The sequence below is a fragment of the Oryzias latipes genome, chromosome 10 (assembly GCF_002234675.1).
Source record: "Oryzias latipes chromosome 10, ASM223467v1".
In the NCBI taxonomy this organism is placed as follows: Eukaryota; Metazoa; Chordata; class Actinopteri; order Beloniformes; family Adrianichthyidae; genus Oryzias; species Oryzias latipes.
The window spans coordinates 1,804,751-1,823,323 of NC_019868.2; the positions used below are offsets into that span (position 1 = coordinate 1,804,751).

Here is an 18,573-nt window from a genome sequence, read left to right on the forward strand (position 1 = left end):
ATAGATTGCATGTAGCCTTTTGTAATGATAATAAAGTTTCTGCCAAATTTGTCTGACCAGATGTCAAACAGATTTTCTGCTGCTGAATGTATTACGATGGTCCTTCCTTGCTATTCTTGCACTGATGGCGATGCTTCAATCTCATTCCATAATAATTGTACAACGGACAATGACAATAAACCAAATCTAATCTAAACTCTTTAAGTAACTTTAAAATGAATTCAAAACAAACAAATAATTAAAATCTAATCTTTAATATTGAATTCCAAAAAGCATTTTCACTTGAATTATGGTACCATAACCCATGCCAATATTTGTTTTGCTTTCATTCAAAATTTTGTTTTTAAAAGTTCAAGATTGAATTCAATTTTTTTATTTTGAATTCTAAATTGTAAAATGCATGTTTAAATAACTGCTAATTGAACTGAGAGGTACATATCTTTCAACTGCATTTTAAGTTTTCTGCGCCTTTAAAATAAATCGACAGCAACGCGCATGCGCAGCTTTGAATGTAGTGGCGGGCTCAGAAAACGTCAACGGACGTCCCAGCTGGTTCTGAGTCCGGGTTAGACGGAGCCAGGATTCCAGCAGCAGCAGCATGGTCGAGGGGCCGGGATGTACGCTTAACGGAGAGAAAATCCGCTCCAAGGTCAAAGCGGGACAGAGGGTGAACGACGTCCGGGGTAGCGCGGCCAAACCAGGCGTGAGTCACTCAGTCCGTGCGGTAGAGTCGGTCCGTCCCGTCCCGGCAGCAGCGGCGGTCCCCTGCGGCTGTAACAGCTCCGTCTGTTTGTCGTCTCCTTCCTCAGATGAGCAGCCCCGGGTCGAACCCCTTCCACAGACTCCGCGGCGCCCACTTCTCCGCCGTGGAGACCGTCGGTAAAGAGCTCTTCATGTACTTCGGTCCGAGAGCTGTGAGGTAACTCTGACACAGTACTAGTAGTAATCTAGTACTCTACTACTGACATGATGGCCTCCTGCTTTGTGCCTGCCACCGAGGAAAACTGTTTTTAACGAGTTTTGTGGCATAATTATTCTGATGATGGACACATGTAAAGAAAAATTAGCTCAAAACCGAATTTCTTCATTCAAATCATTATGAATCAGGAGCAGACGAAAAAAAGCCATTGGAAAAAGCTATAGAAAGTTACTATTGACATGTAATTTTGGACATGCGTGTGGTCAGCCTTGAACTACCGACCCAGAGGAAGGTCAAGGTTAGGATGGAACCACCAAATGGTTTCTGAGCTCAGCTGTTTCTGCAGCTCGCCCCTCCTCAGGAGATGGGTCAAATGTGGAGAACACGTTTCACAGTTATGGAGCGTGACGGACGATTAAATACATGCGGCCAACAACAAAACACAACCTGGATGCACTTAAAACGCACGCAGACGACACACATCCCGGCTGCACGTACCACGTGTGGCCAACATGACTGTCCATCATTTCCTGTGCTGGTTGCACGTACACAACATCTGCCACAGTTGTAGAAGCTATATGGTAAGCCACAAGCTTCCTGCTCTGCTCCATTCTGATCATCTACTGTCAGACAAATGGATCCGTGAACGTCTTTGTTTTGCTGGTCTGAGCTGGAATCTGGATCTAAACTGTACGGATGGATAGATCTGATTCTGATCGCCACATCCGTCTGTCTTGATGCATCACATGACTTTAAGCAGCTGCAGCTCAAAGCTAAAAAGCTAATGAAAAAACAACCAATAAAGTTACTGAGCGGCTGGAGATGTTTCTGATCTGAGGAAACTTGTTAAAAAAGGAGATTCAAGGTAAATTAGGCAGGCAGCAAAGATACTTTAGCACAGAAAATGTTCCTGTGATAAAGATAAATACACAATGAATCAGGAATGATGTAAAAACAAAACATGATAAATGTTTTTGCCCTGAAAGATGATCTGAGATCCTTTGCTGTGTGGTAAAAAGGTCAAGTACATTGTGATGGTCCAGTAAAAGAAAAGTTGTGCATTTCTAACAAAGAAACAAAAAGGAAATCTAAACTTTGTGTCAGTGTAGACACTTAAGTATCAGTGTAGACACACATCAGTATGGGCCACATCTGCAGGGGAAATGTGGCTCCTCGTATCGGCCCATGCCTAGCTTTGAGGTGTGAGGGGCTGTAAGCTAGCAGGGAGAGAGCACAAACAGATTGATGTCGGGAAGCAGAGGTGGGCTTACTTCGCTCCAGCAGTCCCGCCTCCAACTCAGAGGTGAATTTCTAATGAACTACTGCCGCTCAAAGAAAACAATCCAGGTTTTTGATTTAGACAAAAACGCCACCGTCATTTTGGTCTCTCCCCCTGCTTTTACTGTCTTCAACAAAAATGAGAAATGGTGGGATATATTTAACAAAAACGATTTTATTTGAACGTCTCCTTTGGAAATTGGCTCTAACACAAAGTTCAACTAAATCCAGTCTGTAAGACTGTTTGCGGAACAAAGCAAACAGATTTTGCTGTTTGTGGTTTAAAGTTACATCCCCAGAGACCAAAATCTCATTTTTGACTCACCAGCCAAGTTGACTGGTAGAAAGAAAATCTACCAACCAAATGATTCCATTATTATACAAAGAAAAACTAAAGGTGTTATTTTAAAAAATGAGATATATATACGTTAAATGCAACATCATTAAAACAGCTTTTCTAAGGAACTCCTGAATTGATTTCTAATCATTCTCTGTTCTCTGCTTTTGCCATTTTCAAACCGTCAATGAAATGTTTGATCTTTAATCACAAATGTGTTTTTACTGTTTTCCTGCTAAAAAAAAAACACGCCATGAGAAGAGGTTTCAGTCCGTCACCTGTAGTCTGAACCAACTGGACAGATTCAAACGAGGACGGATTTACTGACAGAGAAAAGCTCCTTTTTCCTGATTCTGCCTCCAGTTGATTCATTTTTACCCCAACATTTAGCATTTAACATTTAAAAATATACATTTGCATCTGTCCCGTTGACGGCCAGAGGCACCATAAGCGTGAACTGGCAGCCACGCCTCTGTCAGTCTGCCCCAGGACAGCTGTGGTACATCAGTAGTTACCATCACCAAATATGAAGGAATAATCGACACATTGGAAGAACTTTGAGCGTCTGGAAAATCGCAGTTAAATATAATCCATTATTATTTGGAGCTGTCATCATTGCATGTGGGAGGTCTCCTAATGTCAAACCAGACTATTGAACTGTTTTTGTTTGAAATCTCCTCATTGATTTGGTATCAGCTGCTATCAGAACTTCTTAGATCTCTAAATAGTGGATATTTAGTAGTTATTCTTTACAATTCTACCTCATTTATTCTAATAAAGTGTTGCGTTTCTTAAAAGTTGCACTTTCTAGGATTAATCGTCAGGATATTTATTTAAAAATTAATTGATTATTACATTTTTAAATGAGCTGTGCTAAATTTGGTTTAATTAATCTTTTCAACAAAAAAAAAAGAAAACATTCCTTTTAAAATAAGATGAAAAGTCCTAATCTAAACACGAACAAATGCAGTTTATCACATCAGTGTTGCAGCACAAGCTCAGAATGTCCACCAGATGGCGCCACAACCTGGCACCAACTTCCTTTTGTGATATTTTATTTCAGACACATGGTTTAGAAGGAAAGATGGCACAAGACAAATATACAAAATATTCACACACACACACACACACACACATAACTACACATTTAGATAAATAAATGTACACATAGAATTAAACACACATGGAAACATCCGGCACACATTTGTCATGTGTAAACACTCATTTGGTTCCATTTAAATCCTTTTACCCCACACACCTAAGTGCACCCCCATATAATTCAAATTTATTTTCATACATTTACAAATAAATCAAGTTTTTTATGTTTTGCTAATGTACATATCTATCAAAAATCGTATTTCTGTATTTTGTTCTTTAACTCATTTATGTTTGGACATTGTTTTAGGTGTAAACTGGTTCTGTTCCACAGCCTTGCACCACATATAGATACACAAATTTTTTTTTTGTTTGCGAATGCTTTGTGTATAATTACCTTACTATTTTTCCCTGGAATTATATTTTTCTGTCTCAAATCTAAACGTTTGTATAACTTTTATGTTTGTCTTTATGCCATTTATGTAGCATAAAAACTAGGACTGGTATCACCAATAATTTTTAGAATTGTTTGATTTGAGTCACGATTCTTTTGATCCATTCGTTTCACCTTAATTATGAATTTACACGGTTTATACATTGAGACATATTTGTATAAAAATACAATAATAATCTATATATGTTTTGAATATATTGATAATAATCATGTACAGGTCACACACTGTCAAATCTATTAGTGAAATAATAAACCAGTGAGATCGTTAACATTCAGTGTTACATAATTTCTCAAAAATAGAAGCTCCAACAACAATGTACAGATCATGAACATTGTAAAGGCTCTAAACTGGATCATATTAAAAACATATATGTTCTTTCTCTTCTGGAGGGAGTTCCAGTTTGGCCGCTAGGTGAAGCTCATGTTTTAGAAACACTTTATATCAGAAGATTTTAGCAGAAAATTGTGCTTTAGACCAGAACTGGTTACTTACAACAATGGTTTCCTTTAAAGAGGATGGAGGATTCCTGCCTGTGAGTAAATAAAGCTGTTCATTTAGTCAGCAATGCATGTTTAAGTCAACTGAGCGTTAGCATTAGCCGTTCTACGGGAAATCCCATTATATGTTAGCATCAAGCTAGCAGACTTTGGCTTTACTGCTGTTCTTGTTAAAATTACACTGTAGATGTATCAGAGTATATTAGTAATGTTACATGAATCTTCAGATTGTATTTAGTAAACTGTTTTACAGTTGTACACCAAATCTCACAAAATCTCGCGAGAGTAGCGTTAGGTCGCCGGTAAAGGAAAGGCATAAATGATTGATCTCTACTTTTATGGATCGATTATTGATTTATTCAGCTTGGATCAATTCAGATCAATTAATCAATTTTATCAAACCAGCCCTAATAAAAATCAGGAAATCCAGAAAAAAACGATCTTGGTAAATGGCGTATACTTATACAGCGCTTTTCTACCTTTCTCAAAGACCCAAAGCGCTTTACAGTCACAGTCCCATTCACACAGTCACACACAGTCACACACTGATTTTGCTGCCACAAACTCAAATCACAACTGTATAAACTATAAAAGTCAGGAAAACGTGGTGATTATGAGATGGGCAGAAAGAAAAGATGAGCAAGAGACAGGAAAACATGTAGAATCCTGATTATCTCAATAAAAAAAAGAAATGTTCAGATGCTGAAGCTGGGAAGCTTCCTTCATGTCACCATGGTTTTTTAAAACTCTGACAAGTGTTCATGTTTACCAACTCTCCAAATCTAAATCAGAGTTGCTTAGAAATGTGCATCACTGAATGTGAGTGTGTTCAGACCTGTCAGCTGATGTGTGATATTTAAACCTGATTAAAGAGGAAACATCAAGTCTCTACTGTAGAGTCAAGACAGATCTTTTAGTGGTAACAGAAGTTTCCCTCCTTGCACGTTGCTGCTGCTTCACAGAGTCTCTGAGCTGTTCGCTGGCGTCTGCACCGTCAACGCTGTTGATCTTAAGGTCATGGTGGCTGTTTGATCAAAGCTGGACCAAACCTGCGTTATGTTCTGCAGAAATGTTCATAGCCTTCATATGCAGATACTATTGGGATTAGGGCTGCACGGTACAAAAAAACTAGCAATTAGCCATATTAGTGATCAATATTGCGATGACGATATAACTTGTGATACATGAACAAACAGCAAAAGAACCAAATACATCATTTCCATTTCACTGCAGCAGTTTCATTTAAAAAAAGAGTCAACATAACATAAATTATATTATGACCTTACTCTACATAGGAGGCGAGCATCTAAAATAGTGATTGGTCAAAGATGTAAAGGAGTCCACCCGATTGGTCAATGATGTAAAGGAGTCCACCCGATTGGTCAATGATGTAAAGGAGTCCACCCGATTGGTCAATGATGTAAAGGAGTCCACCCGATTGGTCAATGATGTAAAGGAGTCCACCCGATTGGTCAAAGATGTAAAGGAGTCCACCCGATTGGTCAATGATGTAAAGGAGTCCACCCGATTGGTCAAAGATGTAAAGGAGTCCACCCGATTGGTCAATGATGTAAAGGAGTCCACCCGATTGGTCAAAGATGTAAAGGAGTCCACCCGATTGGTCAATGATGTAAAGGAGTCCACCCGATTGGTCAAAGATGTAAAGGAGTCCACCCGATTGGTCAATGATGTAAAGGAGTCCACCCGATTGGTCAATGATGTAAAGGAGTCCACCCGATTGGTCAAAGATGTAAAGGAGTCCACCCGATTGGTCAAAGATGTAAAGGAGTCCACCCGATTGGTCAAAGATGTAAAGGAGTCCACCCGATTGGTCAAAGATGTAAAGGAGTCCACCCGATTGGTCAATGATGTAAAGGAGTCCACCCGATTGGTCAAAGATGTAAAGGAGTCCACCCGATTGGTCAATGATGTAAAGGAGTCCACCCGATTGGTCAAAGATGTAAAGGAGTCCACCCGATTGGTCAATGATGTAAAGGAGTCCACCCGATTGGTCAAAGATGTAAAGGAGTCCACCCGATTGGTCAAAGATGTAAAGGAGTCCACCCGATTGGTCAATGATGTAAAGGAGTCCACCCGATTGGTCAAAGATGTAAAGGAGTCCACCCGATTGGTCAATGATGTAAAGGAGTCCACCCGATTGGTCAATGATGTAAAGGAGTCCATCCGATTGGTCAAAGATGTAAAGGAGTCCACCCGATTGGTCAATGATGTAAAGGAGTCCACCCGATTGGTCAAAGATGTAAAGGAGTCCACCCGATTGGTCAATGATGTAAAGGAGTCCACCCGATTGGTCAAAGATGTAAAGGAGTCCACCCGATTGGTCAATGATGTAAAGGAGTCCACCCGATTGGTCAAAGATGTAAAGGAGTCCACCCGATTGGTCAATGATGTAAAGGAGTCCACACGATTGGTCAATGATGTAAAGGAGTCCACCCGATTGGTCAAAGATGTAAAGGAGTCCACCCGATTGGTCAATGATGTAAAGGAGTCCACCCGATTGGTCAAAGATGTAAAGGAGTCCACCCGATTGGTCAATGATGTAAAGGAGTCCACCCGATTGGTCAAAGATGTAAAGGAGTCCACCCGATTGGTCAAAGATGTAAAGGAGTCCACCCGATTGGTCAATGATGTAAAGGAGTCCACCCGATTGGTCAAAGATGTAAAGGAGTCCACCCGATTGGTCAAAGATGTAAAGGAGTCCACCTGATTGGTCAAACACATAAAGAGATTTATTTGATTTGCTAAATACTTCAAGCTGCCATAAAATTGTTAGGCTGCCATATAATGCAATTTTCGTAAACTTTTGCGATATGCGTATTGCACAGCTTAATATCGCGATAACGACACATTACTGATTTGTTGTGCAGGCACTATTGGGATGCTAAAATGACAGATGCATCTTTTCAGTCATTATTTTCAGCAGAAGCGTCTCTGGGGGCCTCTCCTGCAGAGCCCCAGAGGTGCACACGCCTTACTTTCAAAGGCTTCAGCTGGTCCAGTGGAAACTTTTTTAACCTACCAATCCGCACAGACATTTCTCGCACTTTCTGCTTTTCTCCCAGATATTCCTAATGCGTCGCGGTCTTTCACAGTCAGATAATACAGCAGTGTGCTGTGAATGCTGCAGAGGCTCGGGCTGTCTGGAAGCGCTCTCACAATGTGAGGAATGTTGATTAAAAATGCCTGCTGTGGCAGTAAAACTGAAAGATGTTTTCTGAAAAGGTCAGTAGATGTTACATTTAGTTCTTCTGTCTTCCTGCAGACTGGAGAAACCTGACTGAATGAAGCTTTCTTTTTTTTTCCCAGTACATCCTTGACAACTCTGAAAGGACAGATGTATTGAAGAATATATATGTCTAATTATGTTTCTCAATGTCAGTCTTGGTGAAACATCATCACCGAACGTCTGTCGAAGCAGAGCAGCATTCAAAAACAAGCAGCTTACTTACAAAAAGGAATCCAGAAAATGACCTGATTTGGGAAAATACACCTGAAATTTATAGAATTTCAACTAAAACACATAAAAATATAATCTGCCAGTGAAGCAGTTTTGTTCCTTTTAGAAAATGGGATACAATCTTATTTTTCTTGTTAAAAATGCAGTAGTTCCTGTTTGAAACCTTTGAACCTGAGAAGAAAACTGCTCCTGGTGAGGTTTACAGTCATCTGTTGGCGTCCTTGTCAGACTCCTCCTCACATTTTTTTTGGCTGTTTTTCAGAATAAAAGCCCATGTTTTCAGCTGCATCAACTCCTCTGACATGAAGACCTTCTGCTCCTTCAGGACTGGCTCTGAGTTTAGTTATTGAATATTGGGAGCATGTGGAGCTTTGTTCCTCTGACCTTAGGCTCAGGCCCGTGGAGGGCATGTTTAGCATGGGAGGGGTCCGAGTCCCTCTTCTTAAACAAACTGTATTGCTCTTTATTCTGTTACATCTCATTGATCCCGGCAGCTTTAGCGGTTATGGTGGGGTATTTTTGTTCTGTTGGACATTTTTTTTTGGTGCAAATGTAGCCTTTTGGTTAGTTAAATGTGAATTTTTCCTTCTTTTCCTCTGGCCTTCAGCAGTTCTTCCATGCAGTTCTGTGGTTGATGAGAAGGTTGTCACAGTGTTGTCACGTCGCTGTTCTTTGTCAAGACTGTTGGAATGAATCTGTCTGTTTTCTCTCTCAGAGTCCACTTCGGCATGAACGGCTCGCTCCGTGTAAACCCTGCAGAGACCAAGGCTAAAGCGGGCTCTGCTCCAGTCCTGGAAATCCACCTCAGCAGCGACGTTGTGTGCTTCTATGACAGCGCTGTAGAAATGAGGTAACAGCCAAGATGGATGGAGGTGACGGAGCTTTACCTTGGAGTAAATGTGTGCCCTACATCAGCCTGAAGCCGCATGAAAAATAATGCTGGTTTCTTTTAAACCCTTGTCCTGATCGTGACTTCTAAGGTCAAAACAGGCATTTTTTATTTCTGCACTCTGTAAGTTGTAGCTGTATCCCATCAGAAGGCAGAAACAAAAACCTGTGTGACCTTTAGACGGCTCCAGCTGACCTCCTGCAAAATTGGTGAGCATTTGTTTTCTGAAATGTTTGCGGCGCTAAAGAGACGGCGCGTGTGCTTGCAGGCTGACGGAGGACTGTGAGCAGAAGGTCAGGGCTATGGAGAGTCTGGACGTCTGCTCCACCAAGTTCAGCTTCCCCCGCTCCGAGGAGGCGGTGCGGAGCCAGGCGGGAAGGATGCTCTGCGACGTTCTCCTCGACCAAGCCGTCATGCCGGGAGTCGGCAACATCATTAAAAACGAAGCCCTGTTTGACTCGGGCCTCCACCCAGCCGTGAAGGTACGGGAGACATGATGGATCGTGTTGAGCAGAGAAATCAAAAACGAGGGAGAGAATGTGAGACGCAGAAAAGCCAGAAGCCCCGGTATCTGTAATGAGGGAAGAGGCGAACATGCAGCAGACGCAGTCTGAAAGTGGAAAAATGGAAATGTTGTGAATGCATGTGGTGTGCAGCCTGTGAGGAGCGCCTCTGCCTGATTCCTCTAATAGATTTGTGATGAATTTGTTAGTGTGTGTTGATAAACGCATGCAGCTTTGTTCTTGTGAGAAAGGAAGACTCAGTCCACAGCAGTCCCTCTGTGCTGATGGGACACTCTGTCCCTGCTTTTGTCTGCTCCCTCTGAGGAGTTCAGCCTTCATCTGTCTTTCTTTGTCCCTCTGCTTCTCCCCCCACTAAAGACCCTTTGTGTTGTGAAAGAAGCACAATCTGCATTTTCATTTTCTGCTTTTATGTCTCGAGTGTTTGTGGATTTCTGAGTTTTAGCCTGAGCTGCTGCTTCCTGTCTGTCTGAACTGGAACTGACCGCAGCTCATTTGTAGGTGGAGCAGCTGACAGAGCAGCACATCCACCTCTTGGTCAAGATGACGCGGGATTTCACTCTTTTGTTCTATAAGGTCAGTTTTTCTACCCCTGCTCACTATTTCATGTTCATAAATACCCCAAAGAGAACATTTGGGGTTAATGATCTTTGTTTTTTCCTGATCTCCCTCAGTGCCGTAAATCCGGCGCTCCTCTCTTCAAACATTACCGAGTCTACAAGCGTCCCCAGTGTGGTCAGTGCGCCGGTGTCATCACAGTCTGTCGTCTTGGAGACAACGGCAGGATGACTTACTTCTGTGAGCGCTGTCAGAAGGCAGATCCCAGCGGGGGGGACATCAGGTACGAGCCCTGACATTCTTTTGGGGGGGGGGTTCTTGCATAAGCCTGAAGGAGGCAGGACTGAAGCGCTTCACAATGTTCAAATCCAGAAAAGTTAGGAGTAAACAAAGTGCAGTGAAATGTTTTTCTGTCATGAAACCCAAACTGCAGCTGATCTCCACAGAGAGCTGTTGTAAAAGCAGTCTTTGCAGAAAGTTCTATAAATATTTGGAGGATGTGCTGGCATTGGCAGAGGCCAGCTTTGCAGGCAGATGGGCCTGGCTGGGAGTGGGAGGCGTTGGGGGTGAGAATGAATGTGCATCTAAGGCGGTGTTTGCCAGGCAGGGCACAGGCTCAGCACCTCCTGCGCCGTGTTTGAGCACAGCTTTGTGAGGGCTTCCAGTCTGCAGCCTGACGGCGCCGAGCGCAGCTGAGAGGGCGAGCTGTGAAAGTTTCCTCAGAGCTGCCGCCTCCAAAATTATTGGCTCTTCAGATTTTCTTCTTTGTTAAACACAGTCGAGCTTCAACTTTGAGCTCCTCCGAAGGGAAAGGAGACATCATGTATTCTTCATCCCCTGCTTGTCTTCAGTACAGTTACTGAATTAGCTTAAAAATCTGTGATTTTCTGATTCTACCACATTTAGCAGCACGTTAACTGATTTAGAGCCAATATTCTGCTCCCTTTTGTTGCTACTGGGTAATATGGATAAAAAACTTAAATAGGAAGTAAATCAAATTATTTAAAGTCAAGTTTTACGTTTTTTTAAATGTAATTATTAATGACAATCAATCTAGACAAATGTTTTCTGTATTCAATAAATAGAATTCATTAGTAACCAGGAGCTGCATTTCCAGAAGAAAATGAATGCTATACTGCTGAATGAAAATGAAACTTAAAGGGTAATATTTGACGAATAAATAAATGATCAAAAGTTGACCATAAATAAAGTGAAAACAGCAGAATTTTTAGGAAAAATGCCAGAAACGGGTATCGAACCAGTGAGCGTCTGCACCAAGAATTCCCCATGTTTTTCAATGGAGGCAGAAATCCTGGAATATCTTGAAAAGTTCAAGGATTTGAAGGAGCAAAAGTCATAGCTGGAAAAAAGCTGAAAGAGCTGAACATTTGAATAGATGAATGAATGAAGTAGCTGAAAAATTGTAGGAGTTAAATGCCAAAAAATGGAGGAAGATACTAGAATAAAGAAAGAGAAACAGGAAAACAGCAGGTTGAATATTTTAGAGCACTCAACCCATATGTTTTTTCTACTTATCGTGAAAATGTAATAAAAAAATCATGAAAAGCAAGAAGATGAAAACAGCTCAGGACCAGAGGTAAATTCCATCTGCTGCCCCTGCCCCTGCAGGACGCTTCCACACAGGAACAGTCTGATGGGCTGGGCCTGTGTGAAGAGGAGCAGCGAGGATGTGGCCCGGCCGGAGGAGGAGGACTGGGCCTGTCAGCTGTGCACGCTCATCAACCCGCCGGCAGTGAGTGCCTGTGACGCCTGCCTCACCCCCAGGCCAGAGGGTGAGTCTCACACGGCGTTCCTGTCGGACGCTTTAAGAGGCGGCGTTCCCGCGGCAGCAGAGCTTGAAGGGTTAATCGCATTGCAGACACACTTTCAGATCAAAGCTGATGTGTCAGCATCCCTCCGAGGCATCTCCACCACTAAAGAATAGTTTATTTTCCTAGTTTTCTTCCGTTCTCACAGCTAGCACAACATTCCTTCTCCGGCGTCTGGAAACCCTCAGCTCTTCAAACGGAAGCAGGTTTCCGAAAAGCTCCGCACTCTTTTCTATAGATGTGATTTCTAGTTCCGGAAATCTCTTTGCTTCCTTTAGGATTCTTTCAAATGTTGGAAATGCAGAGCAGATTTATTGCTGCACATAAAGCTGAGTGAGTGCTCTCCTGCCTCTCACTAATACCCTCATTTGCATGTTTGCACGCTGCTGTATTTCTGCTCTGCTGTGTGAGGCAGCGGGGGGCCAAGGGCCTTTCTCAGGGGCAAGATTATCACGCCGTCTCAAGAACGCCACTTCCACTTCTGCTGCTCCCTTTCAAGTGCGTCTTCTTTCTGACTTGTGTCTTCTCTGGAAAGGTTTTAATGGCCACTCATGAAAGCCTGGAAGATGAAGACACTGAAGTTTGGTTTGCAATCTCTCCGTGGGACTTTTAGGGAGGAGCTAAGCCAATCAGGAATGGACCAAACAAAACGGGATTCTTTTGATCCCAAACATAACGTCATCTGCTTCGTTCAGACATATTTGGCCTGGAAAGGTAGAAAGGGTTTTGATCACAGTTTCAGACTCTGATCAGCCGCCCTGCTGCAACCATCACTGCACAACAGACAACATGACAAACGCTGCAATACACAACAGTTGGAATTACTTTTATCAAATATTTTCTGCCTTTTTCTTGTGTTGCTGTTCACCTTTTTTCTCTCCAAGAATTCATAATTTTACTAAAGAAAGTTCTAACTATCTTTAGTTTGAACATGAATTGTTTTTGAAGTGAAAGCTTGAAAAATAAAAAAGGTTGTTGAAACGATTGTTTCACTGTGTGTAGTAAACATATAAACTCTAAAACATTTCTTTATAGTTTCATCAAATTCAAATAATACAAATTCCTGTTTAGTTTAAATGTGAAGTAACTCACTAAAAATCAGTCAATAGTTTTAGTTCTTTAAACATTCCCTCCATCAGCTCTGCTTTATTTTCAAAGTGCTCCCAGTCGTCTTTTAATTATGATTCTGCTGTTTTTAGCCAAAATCCAAAAACCTGTCGTTTTCTAGGACATAGTTTCTGCAGAGCGGCAGGGGTTTATCAGGAATTGACCTCAGCATTCTGGGTGGGACTTTTGGTGTGGAGTGAGCTCCCCTCCATTCCCATCATCCCTTTGTTTCCACTCTCTCCCACTAGCTTACAGCCCCTCACAACCCCAACCTACCATCAGTGGTGTGACACAAATGGCAGCTCTGATGCTGTCCAGCCATAGTTTGGATCCAGATTCCACTCTCCACACTTCTGCTCGTCTGCAGGTGGATGCATCAGAATGGAGCAGAGCAGGGAGCATCCAGCATATTTACTACACCACAAACCTATTGTTCTAACAGCATTATTTTATCTCCTCTTGATTCCCAACAATTTCAAGAAATACTCAGAAATACAATTTTAAGCTTGACTTTCTTCATACATGTCCTCAATCAAGAGAAAAATTCCACAACTACATGTTTAAAAACAGCAAGGAAACCATTTTCTTTGGTGTGGGTCAGCATCACTAGCAGTAACTAAGTAACCAGGAGACAGTTACTTGTAACCTTTAAGTGTTTTAGGGCTCTCCAACCACCATTGAATATTAATGACAAATGATTAGATGAAATTTCATGTCACTTTTCTGTCTAAACTCTGCTTCCACTGTGATCTGATGGTGATATTCCAGCCAGCTGAAAGCGCTCCTCCTCCTCCTGCTCCTCCTCCTCCTCCTGCTGCTGCTGCTCCTCCTCCTCCTCCTGCTCCTGCTCCTTCTCTCCCTACTGCTCCTCCTGCTCCTCCTGCTGCTGCTCCTCCTCCTCCTGCTGCTCCTCCTCCTGCTGCTCCTCCTCCTCCTCTCCCTACTGCTCCTCCTGCTCCTCCTGCTGCTGCTCCTCCTCCTCCTGCTGCTCCTCCTCCTCCTCCTGCTGCTGCTCCTCCTGCTGCTGCTGCTCCTCCTGCTCCTCCTCTCCCTCCTGCTCCTCCTGCTCCTCCTGCTGCTGCTCCTCCTCCTCCTGCTCCTCCTCCTCCTTCTCCTGCTCCTCCTGCTGCTCATCCTCCTCCTCCTCCTGGTGCTCCTCCTCCTCCTCCTTCTGCTGCTGCTCCTCCTCCTGCTCCTCCTGCTCCTCCTGCTGCTGCTGCTCCTCCTGCTCCTCCTCCTCCTCCTGCTGCTCCTCCTCCTCCTCCTCCTCCTGCTGCTCCTCCTCCTCCTCCTGCTGCTGCTCCTCCTCCTCCTCCTGCTGCTCCTCCTCCTCCTCCTGCTGCTCCTCCTCCTCCTCCTGCTGCTGCTCCTCCTCCTCTCCCTGCTGCTGCTCCTCCTCCTCCTCCTGCTGCTCCTCCTGCTCCTCCTGCTCCTCCTCCTGACTCCTTCCATGCAGACACAGATCCATGCTGATAGGAGTAACTGTGACCTTTTTATCCACCAAACATAAATCCGATTCTCTTGGCTCTTCTGCTGCGCTGCACTCTTTACAAATGAAATCAAGCTGTTCTAATTATTCTTCATTGGATAAAGAGCGCCGCTCATGTACAGCTTCTGCTGCCCAAAAAGGCCACTGGGGTTTTTTTCTAACAGAACTGCCTCAAACATTTACAGAGTTCAGGAATTTCTCATTTTAGTCCAAACAACATGTAAATGTTCTGCTGTTTCCTTTTACGGTTTTATTCCCATCAGCTGCTGATGCTCCGTTTCCACCACAGGCTAATGCTAGCATAGCTGTCTGTGTGTTTGCCTTTGCCACAGTTTCATGTCAGAAACATTTCTGAACACAGTCGTTGGACTCAAACAGGCAGGAGCCCACATCTGTACCCAGCTCATTCAGATTTCTGAATTATTGGATTTAGATTTAAGATTTAAAACTTTAGAGACGTGTAGGAAAACAGAAAAATGTTCTTTTCTTGGACTCAGAACTTGGGGTGTAACGATCAATTCATATTCCAACAATCCAACCAGATAAATCTGTCTGATTCAAGTTGTTGATCAAATCGACCTATACAATTATAAAAAACTTTCTAAATGAAATAAATTGATAATCAGTATAGGAATATACCATGTGTACAGATACATGGTAGGTTTATTTTACTCTAATGTAAAAATGACCAAGTATATCAGTGGACAACACACATGTGATGTCATGAACACGGATCATCCATCATTCCAGTCCAATGTGTGGACAGACTGTGAATAAAGTCATGTGACCATCCAGTGTCTAGAATGTTCTAAGAATGTTCCCTTTGGATTCTTTGGATGTGGAAAAACAACAGTGGTGAACTTTAGGAAACTAACATGTGAATGGATTTGACATTCATTCTAGTTTACTTCACTGTTCAGTAGCAGGAATTTCTGTCTGAGTCTGACTGCTGGAAGTTTGGATCACGATGATCTGGATCCATTCTATAAATATCGAATTAAATCTTTGTAAATATGAATCAGTACACCCCGACATCGAACATATTTCACAGTTTACCTGAGTTAATGACAAAGTCAAGTTAATGCTAAACCCAAAGAAACACAAATGAACCTGGAATGTTAAGACCAGCTGTTAAAAACAAACACAACGTGACTTCAGTCTCTGCGAGGACATGATGGGTCAGGAACCACAGGGCAGTTTTGTCTTGGCCATCATGCAGCTGGAACCCAGCTGTGGGGGGTGGGGGGGGCTTCAGTGTCCCTGCTAAATGAAAAGGATCAGATCTGTCAGTCATGCTGACTTTGAGATGAAGAATACAGAAATGCTGGAAATAACCAAAGAGGACCTGCCTGTGGGTGTGAGTGCTAAATATTCAGTTGTTTAATACAAATGGACAAATATTCACCAGTCATTATTTATGTTATTTTCTTAAGCACTATAATTCTATAATTAATTGATAATTCTTAAAGTCTGTCCAAGCTTGTGGCCACCCAGCATATTTTCTACATCACACATTTCAAATGCATTTATTGTCTGCTCCTGAATCGATTCACATCAATCTGACTAAAGAAATAATCTTTATAGAAGTCTGCCATCGTCAGAAAAATGCCAGAATGACATGCTAAAAACCAAAAACCTCATTTTTATTGTAGTGGCTCTTTAGACTGAACCGTCATGATGCTTCACATTCTGGACTGTTCTGCAGTACATGCTGTTGTTTCTGGATGTAAATACAGTGATCCCTCGCTATAACGCGGTTTACTTTTCACAGTTTCGCTACTTCACAGATTTGCATCGTGCATTGTGTTCTGCATTCTGATTGGCTAAAAAGTCACTCCGCTTCTTTTCTACCTGTGCGTCAATAACGTTGCAGTTTAATATGTACACGTACATAAAACAGTTTGCCAAATTTAAATTACATACTTGCAAATTCTCTTGCAATTTTGAGTTTCTCTAAAACCCACAGAAAAAGAGCGACAACAACTGCCAATCACTATGTTCTTCTCCTGAACAAACACAGCTGCACCACGGGCTTCAAAAGAAGAAAACACTGCAGAGCGGAGTCAGGATGCAGCGGCTCAGTCTGTAGAGCTTTGAGATACACCTGAGTCACTATTTGTCCAACTGTACTTTGTATTTTTTTTATAATCATTTTAAATTTTCTCCCGTTTAATCCAATACTTGGGTCTCGGTGGGCGGGGCTAATCTCCGCAATTTGAAGCCTTCTGTTCACATCGATGATTAAAATTATTATTTGACAGTACAGTACAGAAGTTATTTGTTGAAAAAAATGTTTCTAAAGTATCTTTATTAGTTAAACAAATGCTTGAGCCTGTAAAATGGTTTGTTCTTTCTTTACAATGTATAATAGAGTATTTAATTGTATATTAATTGTAAGAAAAAAATAAATGTTTCTACTTCACCGATTTTGCCTATCGCGGGTTCTTTTTGGGACGTAACCCCCCAAAAAAACAAGGGTTTACTGTACTGGTGAAAGTATCAGAAAGGGACCACAGGAGTCATCAGATATCAGTAACAGGTCATCTAAGATGCATTCCAGACTTGTGGAACTTGTGCATCACTGCAGATGTTCAGAGGTGTGTGTGTGTGGGAGCTGATTGGTTTCTCACTCTCACTTCCCTGCAGCCCACAAAGAGGACATCAGCACTGAAGCGTCGCCCTTCACTGCAGATCTAATCAGATACCCCTGCACCGCCTTCACCAAACCACCGGGGGAGCTCAAAGTCAACTGGAGGTCTGCGTTCGGAACGACCACGCTCGTTTTCTCTGACATGAGCCAGAAACCCGAGCCCGTAAACCCTGTGGCCCCTTCAGCCGGCAGTCCTTTGAATTCCTTGGCGGCGGAGCGAGGTTTATCTGAAAACAGTGTCTGCCAGAGGACAACAAGCCCCAATTATGCCTCTGGTGGCTGGCAGAGGCAAAGTGGCGAGCTCTCCGGCGGGGAATCGCACGCCTCCAACAGTCACACATCCAAGAAAATGAGAATTGATCACAGTCCCTTTGGTGGTAACAACGCTCCGGTCGGGGCCCCCCACTCAGGGTGAGCACATCTCGCTTTGCTATTCATGAAGTTTATAACAAGACAAGTTTTTACAACTTTAGGGACGGGAATGAAAAATCTTCTTTATGACGGCGCGGTTTAGAAATATATAAATGTTCCTGGTAGAACATTAACTGTATAGACGCACAGAGGCTGCTGACATCATTCCAGCCTTTATTCTCCAAATATTTCAAACTAATGAGACTCTCCTCTGTCTGTATCAGCAAAACGGAGGGGAGGAGTCCTCCATCCGCCACCTCCTCCTGTCCCGGAGCTCCTTGTTGTGCGTCCCACTGTCGTCCGGCTGTCCTCAGAGTGGTCCACAAAGAGGGGGCGAACAAAGGACGGCGGTTCTACGCCTGCTCGCTACCCAGAGAGAGCAAGTGTGACTTTTTCCAGGTGATGGTCTGGAGTGGTTTGTTCGGGCTCAGGAGGCTTCAGCTCATTGAAAGCGTCTTGTCTTTCAGTGGGCAGACCTGCACTTCCCTTCCTGTCACCACGGGAAACGCTGTCTAATGAGGACGGTTCTGAAGCTGGGACCCAACAACGGCCGCACCTTCTACACCTGCAGCTTTCAAAAGGGGAAGCAGTGCGACTTTTTCCAGTGGGCTGAGACGGGACCGGCGCCCGCCGGCTGCTGATGTGCTGCCGCCAAACAAACGCCCCTTTAAACTGCGGTGAAGCTTTGATCCTGCATCCTCCAGCCTGTTGTCGGTCCTGCAGTGTCGTCGTGTTGGAGTAGGTGTTGTGTGCTCCGTGTTTTAGACCTAAACCCTGCAGGTTTTCAGGGTTTTCTTTTAAAAAACACAGGCTTTCCAGAGAAAAGTGAACCTGAACACAATATTGATTAAAAGTGGAAGAAAATCCTGTGGTTCCTGCTCTGATGTTAAACCATGAAGACTTTGAAATAAAATGTTTGTGACCGCTCTGTCTTCTGTTTACCAGAAGCCTGCATTTAAACGTAAATCCACATCCAGTAAACCTGCAGAGATTCACCTGTTGAGCTCGTGAAACGATTGTATAAAAACTTCAGATCAAATAAAGATGAACTTTGATATTT

At 42.9% G+C, this 18,573-nt stretch overlaps 1 protein-coding gene across 1 annotated transcript; it reads left to right on the forward strand.

Annotated features, from left to right (window-relative positions):
* The first annotated feature begins 489 nt into the window (after positions 1-489).
* neil3 (nei like DNA glycosylase 3) lies at positions 490-18,568 on the forward strand. The gene is made up of 10 exons (XM_011473138.3): positions 490-703; positions 810-919; positions 8,775-8,909; positions 9,217-9,430; positions 9,971-10,045; positions 10,144-10,310; positions 11,657-11,820; positions 17,099-17,513; positions 17,738-17,912; positions 17,981-18,568. The coding sequence occupies exons 1-10, from the start codon at positions 599-601 to the stop codon at positions 18,152-18,154; spliced, it is 1,734 nt and encodes a 577-aa protein (XP_011471440.1). The 5' UTR covers positions 490-598; the 3' UTR covers positions 18,155-18,568.
* Positions 18,569-18,573: the final 5 nt, after the last annotated feature.

Bases quoted from the DNA above. Each gene is read 5' to 3' on its own strand.
- neil3 (XM_011473138.3), top strand. From the start codon at position 599: ATGGTCGAGGGGCCGGGATGTACGCTTAACGGAGAGAAAATCCGCTCC. The intron at 704-809 runs GTGAGTCACTCA...CTCCTTCCTCAG, and splicing joins GTAGCGCGGCCAAACCAGGC to ATGAGCAGCCCCGGGTCGAA. The intron at 10,311-11,656 runs GTACGAGCCCTG...CTGCCCCTGCAG, and splicing joins CCCAGCGGGGGGGACATCAG to GACGCTTCCACACAGGAACA.